General features: G+C 31.1%; 2 protein-coding genes across 2 annotated transcripts; both read right to left on the reverse strand.

Annotated features, from left to right (window-relative positions):
* Window positions 1-1,313: 1,313 nt before the first annotated feature.
* On the reverse strand, window positions 1,314-6,056 carry LOC149494922 (sodium/calcium exchanger NCL-like). The gene is made up of 7 exons (XM_089723736.1): window positions 5,661-6,056; window positions 4,321-4,512; window positions 3,229-3,410; window positions 2,958-3,103; window positions 2,582-2,858; window positions 2,182-2,493; window positions 1,314-1,629 (listed from the first exon to the last, which is right to left on the reverse strand). The coding sequence occupies exons 1-7, from the start codon at window positions 6,001-6,003 to the stop codon at window positions 1,381-1,383; spliced, it is 1,701 nt and encodes a 566-aa protein (XP_089579862.1). The 5' UTR covers window positions 6,004-6,056; the 3' UTR covers window positions 1,314-1,380.
* A 3,724-nt stretch (window positions 6,057-9,780) lies between these two features.
* LOC149494923 (sodium/calcium exchanger NCL-like) lies at window positions 9,781-15,254 on the reverse strand. Its single transcript, XM_089724141.1, has 7 exons — window positions 14,660-15,254; window positions 13,858-14,055; window positions 12,682-12,863; window positions 11,610-11,755; window positions 11,247-11,523; window positions 10,850-11,173; window positions 9,781-10,218 (listed from the first exon to the last, which is right to left on the reverse strand). The coding sequence occupies exons 1-7, from the start codon at window positions 15,039-15,041 to the stop codon at window positions 9,970-9,972; spliced, it is 1,758 nt and encodes a 585-aa protein (XP_089580267.1). The 5' UTR covers window positions 15,042-15,254; the 3' UTR covers window positions 9,781-9,969.
* Between the last annotated feature and the right edge of the window lie 469 nt (window positions 15,255-15,723).

Raw genomic sequence — 15,723 nt, forward strand, 5'->3', positions numbered from 1 at the left:
CTTCAATTGATTTATATAGTTGATAGTCGATAAAAAATTCCAATTATCTATTGATCTAATTATATAATATCTGGTAAATATGATTTATATTTATAATATTAATATTTTATCGATATTTGTATATATTTATTAATAAAATTATATTTTATCAAATTAATATTTTTTTATCATTTTATTTATAGTTATTTAAAATAATAAATTGAAATATCATCATGAGGAGAAACATGGTTTCGACAATTACAACAGTTGTACGACCTTCGACCCACCAATTCCGCCATTAATAATAGAAACCAAGAAAAAAAAAACCCAGAAAGTGTGATTAGAAAATTGAACTAAATCACACATAATAAATGAAAATGTTAAAAAACAAGAGGGAGTGAGCTGCTCCAACTCACTCGACGTTGCGGCATTTCTTTTCCTCCAAACTCAGTAAGGGTACATTTGTAAATGCACTGGAACTTAACGGAAATTCTCAACGTTTGAGCCATTTAACAGCCACAACTATAATTTTAGCAAACGCCAATATCATCGGTTAATTGCTGTCACTGTCGGCTGTCACTACGGGCAGGCTATCACGCGTTATTAGCACCCGGTTTTTTTAAACAGCTAATAACCAATAAAAGTCTTAATCAATTATTTATTTAATTAATTATATTTTAAAATTTATTTTTGATAACTGCTGCTAATTGATTTGATTTTATATATATTTGGTTTATTAACCTTAATTTTAAAAAAGAAATATTAATATAAGATTATTTTATTTATAATATTTAAAAATTTTGATTAAAATTTTTATTTATATAATATAATAATAAAAAATATATATTTTTAAAAAAATTATACATATATATTATAATATATAAAAATAATTATATCTTTAATTATTATTTTATAATTTAACAGCAACTGCTATTAAAAATTTACCGAACACTAATATTAATAAGTTGATAGCTATTAGTTACCAGCTATTTGAAACTGCTATCGCGTAAAGCTAGTACCAACAAGCAAACTGTGAATCACTTTATGAGGTAATAATAAAGAAAAGATATGTATTTTCTAAATATAAAATGAATTAATTAATTAGATTTTTCATCTATGCCCTAACCAAATCTTTGAGAACAAATTTCTTTTATTGAATAAAAATGAAAAGATTAATTCATATAAGGCGAAAATATTAACCACGGTTAATCTGATTGTTGATTGTCATTTATTTTTAAAATGATATTAATAGTCGATTAAAAATTAAATTACGTGGCTTTATTAAGCTCAAACCCAACTGAAACTCATGATGAATAATAAATTCAATATCCATATAGAACTCAAATTTGATTAACCAATATATAAACTGATTTTAATTACAGATTGTTTGTAACTACAAATCTATTTCCAACAGAAGACATACTCAAGAATACAAATAAGGCCCAATGAGAATGGATAGAGAAGGTAAGCTACTAAAGATATCCACAAAGGAAATGTAGTGTGACAACTAGCAAAGGTACCCATTACAATACATACAAAAAGAACAATTACCACTTCAGCAGAAAAATCCCATTCAAGCCCTCTAAAATAAACAAGGGCAAAGAATACCGTTAGGCAAAGCAAGATCTTTACTGTTATTTTCCCATATATCTGCAACATAAGAACATCAATTACAAGTTAGCACTCTACCCCATACAACTCTAATACAATTTCAAATTTGTTAGGTAACTTTTAATTTGGAATGTAAGCTCTTATGCTATGTTTGTTTTTACCATTACATCAGCTACATTACGGTCATATTCGGCAACAGCATTTGAGATAGTCTTTAGCATTTTGAACAAGTTAAAGCTCTATTTCTATTAATTGTAGCGTTCCGTAATGTAGCTTTTATAATAATTTTTAGAGTTTAAGAGAATTTTTTATGAAACGTTAAATACTCTAGCTTTTAACATTTTGCACCAATTATTTTTTTCTCCTGAATTCAACTAATTAAACAATTAATATCTTTTATTATCATTTTAAGTTAAGGAACTAATTAAGCAACTATTTTTACCGAACACTTCTAATTTAAACCCTCTAGAAATAGCTACCAACCAAATGCTAATAGCTACCAGTTAATACAACAGTTAACAACTAGTACAACAGCTAGCAGCTACAAGAACAGCAAAATTTATCTAGACTACTCAAATGCTAGAAACAAACCTCAGAAAATGTTAGTGAAGCAGCTCTCATCTTCTTACGGCGAGCAAAATTTATGGCTGACACAGCATCACCTGAGTTGGTAGCCAAGGGCAGTGCAATAAATGAGATGAAGAAAGGAGGAATGCTTGTTTGTTTAGAAAAGTTATCAACAACATCCACCAGAGGATCAGCAAAAAAAGCCACAATAGCGGCTCCAAGTAACAACAATGCTATTGCTTTAAAGGTATTCCATTTTGGGTTTTCAACTTCCTCCACAACTTCATCACTTCGAACATCCTGAGGCCCCAATAGTGTGTGTTCTTTCCTTGTTTGCTGTTCGTGAATTAGCGAAATTAATGTCATGATCGTACTAAAATAGTTGCATTAAACTAGAGAGAATGTAACGTTAATTAGCACTCACTGTGTAAAATTCATATATAAACCTCATCATCCCAACGCTAGATTCAGATGAGGCTGCTTTCGAATGTTTTGCCTTCTGAATCCATTTTGTGATACCATTGACAAACTCTTGAAGATCGATAGCATTATCACGAGACATATCGAAATCTTTCATTACTAGATCCACAGCATCATCCCAATCCAAGTCTAAATCTTCGAACTGAATTCCTATAATTAGTGCTTTTAATTCAGCTTCAGAGATTACACCATCTTTATTCTCATCAATAGAGCAAAACAACCTGTTACAGTGAAGATGAACTGTTAGAAGCAGTATTAAATAAAGGAAAAAAGAAACAACAAATCAAAGGAGTGATGTTGAGTTGGTAAAAAGCACTAACTTCTGTAATAAAACAATATTAGGTTGACCATAATCATCTAGGAGTCTTCCGCAAGCTCGCTGTCTAAAATGTTCTAAAATTCCTGATATTACATGTTTGTATCTTGCATAAGCAAGTTTTCTCCTTTGGATCCTTGGTTGTGCTACCTGCATAAACTACCAATATTACTTTTGACAAAATTGTCACAATCTTTTACTAGTTTCTTCCCTTTTTTTTTTCTCCCCAGTAAGAGAGCAATAATACCTTTATTTATACTAACTAATTTCATTACCTGATAAACGCAATAAGTGATCAACATTAAGAGAGATATAACAAACGCCATTAACAATGCTATGTGTCTTCCTGAAACTGAATCTGAAAGTTGTGGCAATTGAACAACAAGAAATGGGACAATAGATGCAGCCATTATCCTTGCGCTGTAGCAAGTCCAAATATCTGTAGTAACACCACTGCCTGCCAAGTAGACAACAGTTTTTCAAGTTGTTATACATTGATCTGAGAAACTGAACTTCCTAAAAATAATCTCAATAAAATTAGTTTATTTGCAAGCAATTCTAACAACTAATTTTCTGAACTATTAGGATTTCACTTACTAAAAATAAAATTAGGATTTCTTTGTGAAACTTTTTCCCTTTTTAGGAACCGTTGGACTTACTGTTTGGGTGAAAATGGGGCGTGTCATTTTTAATTCTCAGGGTTAGTTTAGTCATTTCGCGTCTTTAGTCAGTCAAAACCACGTAGCAAAACGTCCTACTTGGCATCTACTAATCAAGCCATAAATAAAAATGTCGGCCCATGTCATCCTATGGAATTTCCGGCTGAACACATGCACAATCCACTAAATTTTTAAAAAAATCAATAATTATTCACTAAATTATAAGCTTTTTCTGTTCATATACTAAAATAAAATAAAATAAATGTTCATACACCAAAATTGCAACTATCCCAAATTTAATTATTTAGTCATCACAATATGTACTTTTATAAATTACAAAATATAACTATTAGTCTAAATAGCGTTCAAAAGTTAACTTAAAAAACTATTGTCGAACACAGCTATAATAGACTAAACAATTTTAATTGGTTCAATTTCCTCGCAAATCTTTTACTCATCTTATATTTTCGACGTGGGATTAACCCACATACTTCTGCAATTGCTGTAATAATTTATCTCGCTAGGAAATTGTTGAGACAACAAATAATTTGAGATTTGTTTAATTATTGGAATTCATTGGACTTCAGGAGTTGATAATTTTAGGTAATTAGAGTGTGAAGTGAGATTTTTAAAAATGAATTTGGATAACACGCGCGCGCATATATATATATATATATATATATATATATATATATATATAAAACATACCAGTAAAGTTGAAACCTTTAGTGTCCTTTCCATCGATGGCAAGCGAATCTTCCTCTCCAATGTCACATTTGCCAGCAACAACGCAAGAACCCCAAACAACCGTAAGAAGAGTGACAGTTGAGCCAGCCAACAAACCCATTCCTACCGATACTTGCCTTTGAGCAGTTGTTGTGTTTCCAGTAAGGCCAGATACTATATATAGATACAATTAAAAAAAAAGAAATAATATAGGAACAATAATTATTTGTTAAAAATAATTTATAATTATATAATTATAAGTGTATAATTATTTTTCAAATTATTCATCATCAAATATCAATTTATAGCTATTAATTTTATATTGTTCATCATCCAAATCAAATATTAATGTATAATGTAATAATAAAAATATCTAAATATCAATTTATATTGTTACAACAATTTAAATGTTACAACAATTTTCAAACCATTCAATCCTTCACACGAAAAATAAAAAATTTTTAGACTACAATTTATTTTGATATTTTCAGATTTAAAATTTTTATGTTATTTTATTAATTAAGTAAATAAACAATTAATCAATTATTGATTATATAATAACTATTTTTAGAATTGGACACACCATTAATGTAGGTTTTTCAAGAAAATTTAGGTAAATTTATTCGTAATTTCTGGACCTATTTTTTATTTATTATAATTTTTTTTAAAAAAAAATTGTTAAGACGAATATTGGAGCCTATGACCTTTTATAAATTGACATCGTATCGTGACCATTTACTTCATTGAATTTAAAAGATCACATATTTACCTTCTTTTTTTTATTTAATCGACCTATCCGCTATCGATTTATATTGCAATCGGTCCGACCACTTGGTTCGATCAAAATTTTGAACATTATTTTATATATTATATAATGCAAATCAGTTGTAGAATAAAGTTCTAAATATGATGGTTTTGGAATTAATAATTGGTTTGAATTTATGTAAGTTACTAATTAAAATTACTTACCAAATAGGTTTAGTCTAATGGTTGGATATAAATCTAGATGTGTGTGATCGGATAGTTCGGTTTTAAATCGAACCGGCCAATAATATTGAAAACCAAAACATTTCTTTTTCAAAACCAAACCAAAATTAAATAAAAGTATACAATAAAATCGAAATAATTTAATTTATGTCAATTCGCTTTGATTTTTCAATCATTGCTTAAAATTTGTGCTTATTTTCTAAAACGAAATTAAAATCAAGAATCAAAATTATTCAAAATCCTAATAAATTATTCAAAATTATTTGTTTTCCTCTTCAAATATTTTAAAAATGTTAAGAAGAAAATGTTCATGATAAAGTGTAAATAAACTTTACCGAGTACAAGCGTAGCATCGGCAAGTTCGCCGAGCTGAGGAAGCAACAATCCGCCGACGATTCCAGGCCCTAATATCTCAAGCAAGATCTCGGAACCATTCGACAAAAATGTAGAAGCTACGAAAAATAAGTATCCATAACCAATTATCAAAATTAAGTTCCCAAATTTATTGCCGCTGCATGGCATAAACCCATAAGTCTGATCACAGCTTTCCGTTGACATCCAGTCTGTAATGACGCCATTGGTCGCCGGAGAAGAAGGGACGGATCGTGAGTGGACAGTGGTGATGAGGAGGAGAAAGAGAATGTTAAGGAAAGAAATAAGATGTTGGTTGTAAAGCATAGCTGGTTTAGCTACTGGTCTTTTTTGAAATCTCTAAAATAATAAAGGAATTACTCAAAACTGAAAAATGCAAATCAATAAAGCTATAATCATAAACAATATATAATACAACATTACCGATGAATGCTTGTTGGACACCTTTCTTCCTTGAGCGAGGTTGAAGGTTCAATCATCATGAATAAGGGTGTAAATGAACCGAATTGGGCTCGAACCTGTCAGGATCGAAGTTCGGCTCGTTTGGATTTAACTTAATTCGAAAATCAATAAACTTGAAAATTTTGGATTTAACTCGATTCGAAAATCAATAAACTTGAAAATTTTAGGCTTGAGCCGATTTGAAGAAAGCTCGAGTTCAGCTTAAAAATTTTGAGTTTGGGCTCTACTTGAATAAGTATAAAATAAACGTTATATGTGTGTATGTATAAAGCTCAATAAGGTTCGACGAGTTTTCGAGCTGAACATTATTGGTGGCCGACTTGACGAGTTTTCAACAAATTTTCGAGCTGAATATCATTCATGAATATATGTAATATTCATCGAGAGCTCTTTAATCCTTAGTGGCCGACTCCGATAAATACTTTCATATATAATGTATATATGCACATAAATTTTTTTTTTAATTTAAGGTGAGTATATTATTTTTTATTTTAATGTATTAATAAATAAAAATATTAATTAAATTTTAAAAATAATATTGAAGAAAAAAATACTTTTAAATAATTATAAACAAAATAATCATAAAAATATTGATTTTAAACAATTTATTAGCAATTATTTTTAGGTTAATAAAGTTTAAAATAATATAAATACAAATTATAACTTACAAATATCTACAAGGCAATTGTTGGATATGAAATAAATAAGAGCTGTCAATCAAGTGGTGGTCTGGTTGGTTCTCTCACTTATGTGAAGAGTGAAAAATCTCGAATTTAAGTCATTTCGACTACCGGTATTTTCACTAATTTGAGGAGTCACTATATTATTTTCACCAATTTGATGAGAGGTCTAGTTGGTCTAATTTGGTGTTTTCACCGCAATAGTTATACCTACGTGTGTACACATATATACATATAATATTCATTTAATTTGAAAATAATAGACCCCGGTTTACAGTTTAATAAAATCAACAAGAAATCTTGCAAGGCCCAATATGCCGAAAGCGAGAGAAATCCCATCTTTTTCTTTCCTTTTTTCGCTCCCGTGTCGCCACGCGGGAAGGACATGCGGCGTGAAAAGGAAATCCTATCAACTTTGTTCGTGTCCAAACTTAAGAAATCACTTGTTATGGCAGTAATGGAATGTCAATCTTCGGGTTTTTTTAAATTTATTATATCTCTAGCTGTGATATTATATATTTATTTTTGTTAGAAAAAAAAATTAGATCAAATAATTAGATGCACACATAATTTCTTTGTAGAATTTTTTATATTTATATATATTTATTTTTCTAATGGCACTATCTTGCTCTTTCAAGCCAAAGATGGCTGCCTTTATATTTGATTTCTTGTTCCTTTTATTCGATAATGTTCAAATTTCTTTTTTGACTACTTCGTTTCTCTCTTTATTGGTGTTTTCCCTTTTTTTTTTCTTTGGTCATTAAAACAATGTGAAATGCAAATCTTACTTTTTGAACTCCAAAAAAGATTACAAGCAGTAGCTAATGTTTGCTGTAAAGTGTAATCCAAATGTTTCAAGCTGGGATTGTAATCCTTCAACTGCAAAGTGTAAAACCAATTACCAGTTACCAGCCACCGACAAGTGACAAAATTTATCATTTTTATATTTTTACATATTTATTATCAAAAATATTTTCCAATATAGAGTAATTTTATGAAAACAAATTAAGTCTAAATGTTGATACAAGGACTATTTAATTTCTAGGGTTTGATCAATATATATCTATTACATATTACACTATAAGTTCCAATCTAAAATTGTGTAATAAATATTTTTAATTTTCTCGATCACCAAAATCTTTTATTCTGAGTTTTGAAATTCCACATAAATAATATGTATGTAATGAAAATTAATTTGGGTTTTAAAAAAATAACTCCAATTTCTATTAATATAATTAAAGGTGAATAATTCCATATTCGATATACCAACACTGTTAATATTTCTTTTTTGGTTTATTTATTTATTATGGTGTATATCAGTATGTATCTTTAGTGCTACAAATAAAACAAGTGGTTCATAAACTGCTCAAAAGTTGGGTAAATAAAAGTTTATTTGATAAGTTTATCGAGCTGAGTTCAAGTCAAGCTATATATCGAGCTCGTTTAATAAACGAGTCAAGTTCAAACTCATTAATTCGCAAACTAACTTTATCAAACTCAACCGAGCTCGAGTTAACCCAATATGTTAAAGCGACTTTTGTTTTAATTCGATAAATTTTAAGTTCGAGCTTGACTCGTTTATAGTTATCAAGTGGAATTCGAGTTTGGTTAATTTTAAACAAGCTAAACTCGAGCGTGCTAAAGTTCATATTAGCTCGGCTCATTTAAGTGGTGTTTTGTTGCTTAGTTCAATAAAACCCTACATATCCATTCAATTGAACAATTTTTTTGGCTATTTTAATATTTTATCTAAAGATGAGCATTCAGTTTATGTTAATTGAATAAACCAATTATACATCAAAGTATAGTTTAATAATAAGTGCGTATACATCTGACAATAGATCTAGAACTCAACCTATTTGATTTAAAGATTCTTTGAACGGAGGTTATTTGGTGGGTTTGGAGAATAAGACAAGGTAAAAAGAGATGATTTAGTCATTTGTGAAAAGAATTTGAGAGAGAGGATGATTTTTTGAAAGTTATTTGAAGGGTTGAAAACTCATCTAAACACACCAACCTTCAACCCGCCGATTTGGAATTTAAGTATGGTTAAAAATTTTGATTTTCAAAATTATCATAACTATATTTATATTTTCATAATCTTTATATTTAATGTTACCTTGGAGTACCATCAAATCAAGCAAAACAATATTATTAAACATTTCTTTATTGTACCTTCTCCACAAATACAGAAAAGACATTTTCTTAATTAATATTAGCTTCCAATACCATTAAAGGAAAGAAAATAATGTTATTAAACCTTCATTTATCATACCTTCTCCACAAACACAAAAAAAAAAGAATATTTACCATAATTTTCTCTTACCACACTATAGTATACCTTACTTTAAATGATTCTTCCTTCCTTCATCCAAACAAAGCTTTAGTTTTCAGTTCTTTTTTCTAATGCTCGCCCCTAATTTCCTTGCTAACAATTATCCAAGACAGCATTCCAGTTAGTTCATCAACGAATTCTAGTAAAAAAAAAATTTCCAACTTGATATTTGACTAATATATTTTAGCATATATTGAAATAATCAATCAGGTATAAATTTGATATATTTTAACATGTATTGAAATTGACTAATATATTTTAGCATATATTGAAATAATCAATCAGGTATTACATGATTGATTTAATTAGTATTAGGAGTATGAAATATTGAATTCAAATCTTCTCGACTATAAGTGTTTTGAATAAAAAAATTTTAAATTTTAAAATAAGTTAAGAAACTAAAAAATAGAGTTCCGCGAATCTTCTCTTTTGAAATGTTTATTATCTCTAAAAAAACTCCTTTTGGAAATAACTTTTCTTTCAAAAAGTTAAAAAACATTTGCGCAGAAACACCGCAGGAAACTTATCAGGATGATAATATTAAAACTTAAAAAGCACAAATCTGTAGCAGTTAGAATCAAAAAGAACAAAAAGAATCCACAAAGATTAAGCACAGGTAACAGGGCTCATGGATATTCCAATACAACCAGTAAAATTGATAACAATACTGGAGCTACAAAATTTCAGTCTCAGTCGCGTTTCAGTATTAGTTATACAACACAAACATCAAGAAAGAGCAGCCCCGCAAGTGCAACATCAAGTGCACCCAAAACTGAGTTTCAAGTTTTACGTACCCTACGACCAACCCAAAATATAATCAAGAACGTATACTAATGCCAGTGAGAATGGGTAGAGAAGGAAAGCCACTGAACACGTCCAAAGACGGAATGTGGTACTGAAGCTGGCAAAAGCACCCATTACAATGCACACAATCAAAATTACCAGAACTTCTGCTGAAAAGTCCCATGTCAAACCCCGGAGATAAACAAGAGCCAAGAACACCGATAGACAAAGGAGATTGTTCATTGTTACTGCTCCGTATAGCTGCAGCAACAAAAACATAAGTTAGCACTTTATCCTAATCGCAAACTATTGATATGCTTATTAAAATTCAAATGAATGATTCAGTGCATGTGCAAGTTACCTACCAAAACAATGTGCAAGGAAGTTAACCATAAAATTAAAAGTAATTTTTTCTCTTAATGTATCAGTTTCAAAGGTATCATGGTCATTTCAAAACCATTATTCTGCATTCCAACTGCATTTTTTTATTCCTTGAAAAAGATCACTTGTTGCAGACACCTGATCCGTACTCTGCCTATATACCAATAAGCAAATCCCACTCAGTTCCTGTTGTTGTTAACTTTTTATTTTATTATCACTGCTTTGTTCTCCATTTATACTAGTGTTTGGAAGTTGGCTGAGTATTGATTAAGAAGAGATAACAACTACTAGAACAGCTACTATTGATTAAAAAAAACTGATAAGGCAGTTCAAAATAGTATTCTGATTTTAACACTTTAATCTTTGGAAGACTGAAAACTCTGGAATAATAGCTAAAGAAAAATGTGCATTAGCAAACGTCCTCTGAATTTGCTGTTACTTTTGGTGACAGCCAATCCAATTCAGAGAATAGGGAAATAGAAACATCAAGAGGAGAAAAGCAGAAGCCAACCTCAGAAAATGTTAATGAAGCAGTTCTCTTTGACTTCCTGCTAGCAAAGATGATTGCTGACACAGCTTCACTAGAATTAGTAGCAAAGGGAAGTGCAATAAATGAGATAAAGAAAGTAGGAATACTTGTTGCATCAGAAAAATTATCAACTGCGTCCACCAGAGGATCGGCAAATGCAGCCGCAATAACAGCTCCCAATAACAACATTAACACTGCTTTGATGGAGATCCATCTGGCATTTTCAATGCCCTCCACAACCTCATCATCACTTTGATCCTCTCCTTGTTCCTCAGCCCCCAACTGAGCATGTTCTCTCTTTGTTTGCTGTACATGAATTAGTGAAAAGATGTGACCTTAGAAGTGTAAAAAGCCAGAAATCCATAACAGTATTACCTACCAAGTGAAAATTATGTAGAAACTTTGATGTCCTAGAGCCAAAGTCAGATGAGACTGCCCCTGATTGCTTTGCCTCTTCAATCCATTTGGAGATACCACGGCAAAACTCGCCAACATCAATAGCGTTATCACGAGATGTATCAAAATCTTTCATTACTTTATCCACAGCATTATCCTTGTCGAAGTCAATCTCTTCAAACCGGATTCCTAAAATCAGTGCTTTTAATTCTGAACGAGACAGATTGCCATCTTTATTTTCATCAATTGCTTCAAACAACCTGCAATGGTAATAAAAGTCGACATTTACATGAGAGAGAGATCAGATGAAGAAACAAGGAATTTTTTGAATGTTCAAATAACTGACCTTTTAATCACATCTATATTAGGTTGACCATCGTCAGTCAGGAGCCTTCCCAAAGAACGCTCTCTTAAATGTTTCAAAATTCCTGATATCACATGTTTATGCATCACAAAAGCAAGTCGTCGTTGCTGGATCCATGGCTGAACGACCTGCATAATCATGTGCGAAAAGACAGTCACAGATTAGGAAAATTGATCCTTAATGAGTAAATCACAGGAAGAAAGTGTACAATCTGAAAGTATAGTAATGCACTAAGTATGCATCATCCTCCTTCAATGTTATAAGGCCCTACACTTAATTATAGAAAGGCTGCTAAATTAGGCATTTCATTTCTCACTGACCACCATCCCTTGGACGAAAAGATGAAAATATTGGCAATAAATGAAACTCTCTGTCTATAATGTCCAAAAAATTATTAGATCTATCATACTTTGGCACATAAAATTAACAAAATACAAAGAGAGGGAAAATATAAAATATTAGTGTTAATCGTTTATTGTAAAAGAAGGAATAGAGGGAAAAATATTGGAGATTTGTCATGTAATAATATATTGTGTATTGAAGTCGCATTCGCATCTCTAGCCAAATGCATGTGAGCTTTCTAAAGGCCTATTTCTATTGTAGGTTTGAATCCCACAACCTCTAAAAGTAACTGGAGGATTTAAATTGAATAATGCATGATTAGTAAGGCTATATCATGCTCACAAGAATCTTGTCCTAAGAAAATTTTAAACTATGAAAATTTTAATTTGAAAGCTTGAACTATAATCAACTACAAAGGGCATGAACTAAAATCAACTTTGTATTTGACATACTGCAACAGACTTTTTCAACTAGAAGATACTTATAAGCAATATTGTAGCAATTTCTAATATATAATAACTGGTATAAAGGGCATGAAACATTCTGTGTTATGAAGTTTGATTTGTTTGAGGTAGATATTAAAAGGTGAAGTTACAGATCTAATGAAAATTTAAGTGAATTTTGCCCCTTGCGGAAAAAAAGACTCAGTATGATTGGTAAAAAAGAATTCATCCAGATGCCTTTTGTTCCATGTCAAGAAAAAGAAAGTTACCTGATAAATGCAATAAGAAATCAACATTAAGAGAGAGAAAATAAGTGCAATCAAGACTGCCAAGTGCCTTCCTGAAGTAGAATTGAGGATTTGTGGTAGTTGAACAATAATAAATGGGATAACAGAAATAGCCATTATCCTTGCAGCATAGCAAGTCCAAATATCAGTACTAACACCAGAGCCTGCACAAGATCAAAATTTCTGTAGTGTGAAGGTGTATACCATATTTAATTAGATATAACATTTTGTAACCCAATAGGCAACAAGGAAAAATAACAGAGAGAGAGAGAGAGAGAGAGAGAGAGAGAGGAGGGAGAATCAGAATTTTAGAATATAGCATTCGCAAAACTTTTCATCTGATGATTATATTTTCACAATATTTGTCACTTTCAGAGTCCCCTAATTGACTCTATGCAGTATTTAACCATCTCAACCGCCATCCTTTGTCTCTCACATTACCCACCAGTAGATCATTCTAAATGTATTTTTAATTTCAATTTCACTTTTCAACCCTATCATGTTTAATAGCAGTAGCAGAGCAGAGCTGCCATCGAAATGTGTAGAAGATAGCTCATTGCATTGTTGTTCAAGCAATCTTAAGAACACTTTCCCCCTGATTCAAGTTCCTTGAGCATTTATATTTTTTATCAGAACAACAACAAAAGGACTTCCAAAATGCCATCAACAAATGGATCAGCTAACTTAGAAGCTAATTTTGACATTTGACAAGATCACCTAGGTTTGCAACTGAAAATAAGGCCATTACCTATCTATTGCTCAATGCACCAGAACAGGTTCTCAGGTGGCAAGATACCGGCGGAGTCATAGCATTCATAATTTTTATGATTCTTTTGGGGAGTTTACCCTCTAAAATTTTGCAGTGGTTTCTATTTCTACTTGGATCAGTAACTCAAAAGTCAAAACACAAGGTCCTCCAATGGTAATTACATTCACCTAATCCTAATGATTCATGCATTCTTCAATAAAAAGAAAAACAATTGAAGAAAATGCTACTGACTTATTCGCGGGTTTAAGGAAATAGGTAGGTATTACACTCATAGCTTTCTGATGTCCAATTGATGTCAGATCTTTTGTCTACAACTATTTTCTGCTTCTAGCAATTGTGCATATTTTTCATCTTCTATATTTCCGTATATTGCAAGAAGGGTAACATACCAATTAAGCTGAATCCCTTCGTGTTCTGACCACTTATTGTAACTGGACCTATCTCTGACTCCCGAATGTCACATTTGCCAACAATAACGCAGGATCCCCAAATAACGGTAATAAGCATGACAGTTGACCCAGCCAGCAAACCCATTCCAACAGAGACTTGACTTTGAGCTGTTTCTTTACTTCCAGAAATTCCAGATACTGAGGAGAAAAGACAAGAGTCAATCAACAGATAAAATTTACAAATAAGGGATAAAAAAAACTGATTAACTAAAATAGAGAACAGTATATCCATAAAATTCAGCATTAGACATACAATGACATGAGCAATGGTTACTGTTACTCCTAGTATTAACATATCAACATCAGCACAGAAAATTATATTAGAAATTGATTCTTTATCTTCGCATTAAAGAGTAAATGATACCGGGTATATGCATGATGGGTATAAAAGGAATTCAAAAAGCAAGAAGGACACTAAGCATCAACATGGGAAAGAATTTTTAAAAGAATTAAAATAAAAAAGTGTGCACACAATGCAATTTGACGAATGCAGCATCTCTGGGCCAAGGTCCGTATAAAGAAGAATTAAGTATTTAATATAACACTAGTCAAATCCGAGACTATAAAATTTTAAATTACAATTTCAAAGGCCAGAAAACGAAGTTAACTAAATATGACTAAAAAAAGAATATTGCGGGTCCTTCTCCCTATTTCTTTAATTTTCTCGCGCTTTCCAGGAAACCAATCAAAAAAAAGAAAAGATCGACACTAAAGCAAATGGAATCAGATCAGATCCAATTACCGAGAATTAGCATTGCATCGGGAAGTGCACCAAGCATAGGAAGAAACAAACCGCCAACAATTCCAGGTCCCAAAATCGCAAGCAAAAGCTCACTACCAGCAGACAAGTAAGTGGCCGATAAATACATAAGATAACCATATACAATTATCAAAAACAAGTTGCCAAATGCGGTGGTGGTGCACGGTAAGAAACCATAAGTCTGCTCACACGATTCAGCTTTGAAAGATAACGGATTAAGAAAGATGTAGGGAGAAGTAACACCGTTATTGTCATGAACTCCATCGGATATCAGATCAGAGGACGAGAAAGGCCGGGAATGCGCGGCGGCGATAAGGAGGAGGATAAGGAGAAGGTGGAGGTGGTGCCGGTGGTTAGTAGACATGGTTTATTCAGGTTAGCGTGATCTTGTGGGGCTTTTCAAGTATCGGATAGATACATGAGAAGAGAAGAGTGCTGAAAAGGAAAGAGGAAAGTGAAAGCGCGTATCAACCGTGTGGTTATGGCCGTTTCAGTAAATTCTGTTAATTGAGATTTGAGAATTGAGAGGTTGCACTTTTTGAAGAAGATGACGATCTTGCGTTCACAGTATTTAAATAGGTTAATAAAAATATATAATAAATTAAATCAATATTCTTGCCTTAAAATAAACTTAACGGTGCCTGAAAGCGATAAACACGATCTTGTTTAAAAGGTGGAGAAAGTCCAAAGGTTCATAATTCAAATATTTGAATTTTTTTTCTTTTTTTTTTTAAGAATAATACTTAATTTTGTCTTTATATCTGTCCAATATATCGATTTTATAAAAATTTTCAAGAAAAATATTAATTTGATTTATTTTTTGTAATCAAAGTGTCTGAAAAACAGAAAATACAAATTTAATCACTTAATTTTATCTCTGACTCAAACAAGTTATTTATTTTCACTTAATAATCTAATTTAATCTATTTATTCTAATAAAAAAAAACTCAATTAACCCTCTATATATGGCATCAAATTTGAAAAATAAATTGATTATTATTTTTTTATTTTTTAAAATAATTTTATTGCTTTTATTATGAAGTGAA

Source organism: Jatropha curcas, chromosome 7 (assembly GCF_041381405.1).
Source record: "Jatropha curcas cultivar XTBG-Jc1 chromosome 7, XTBG_Jcur_1.0, whole genome shotgun sequence".
In the NCBI taxonomy this organism is placed as follows: Eukaryota; Viridiplantae; Streptophyta; class Magnoliopsida; order Malpighiales; family Euphorbiaceae; genus Jatropha; species Jatropha curcas.

What these genes read in the sequence shown, in the direction of transcription:
- LOC149494923 (XM_089724141.1), bottom strand. Translation starts at nt 15,041, where the DNA reads ATGTCTACTAACCACCGGCACCACCTCCACCTTCTCCTTATCCTCCTC. An exon ending in TTCTACATAATTTTCACTTG is followed by an intron (nt 11,174 to 11,246) that starts GTAGGTAATACT and finishes ATTCATGTACAG; the next exon opens with CAAACAAAGAGAGAACATGC. An exon ending in CTTCATTAACATTTTCTGAG is followed by an intron (nt 10,219 to 10,849) that starts GTTGGCTTCTGC and finishes TTGTTGCTGCAG; the next exon opens with CTATACGGAGCAGTAACAAT.
- LOC149494922 (XM_089723736.1), bottom strand. Translation starts at nt 6,003, where the DNA reads ATGCTTTACAACCAACATCTTATTTCTTTCCTTAACATTCTCTTTCTC. An exon ending in AATATTGTTTTATTACAGAA is followed by an intron (nt 2,859 to 2,957) that starts GTTAGTGCTTTT and finishes TCACTGTAACAG; the next exon opens with GTTGTTTTGCTCTATTGATG. An exon ending in TTATATATGAATTTTACACA is followed by an intron (nt 2,494 to 2,581) that starts GTGAGTGCTAAT and finishes ATTCACGAACAG; the next exon opens with CAAACAAGGAAAGAACACAC.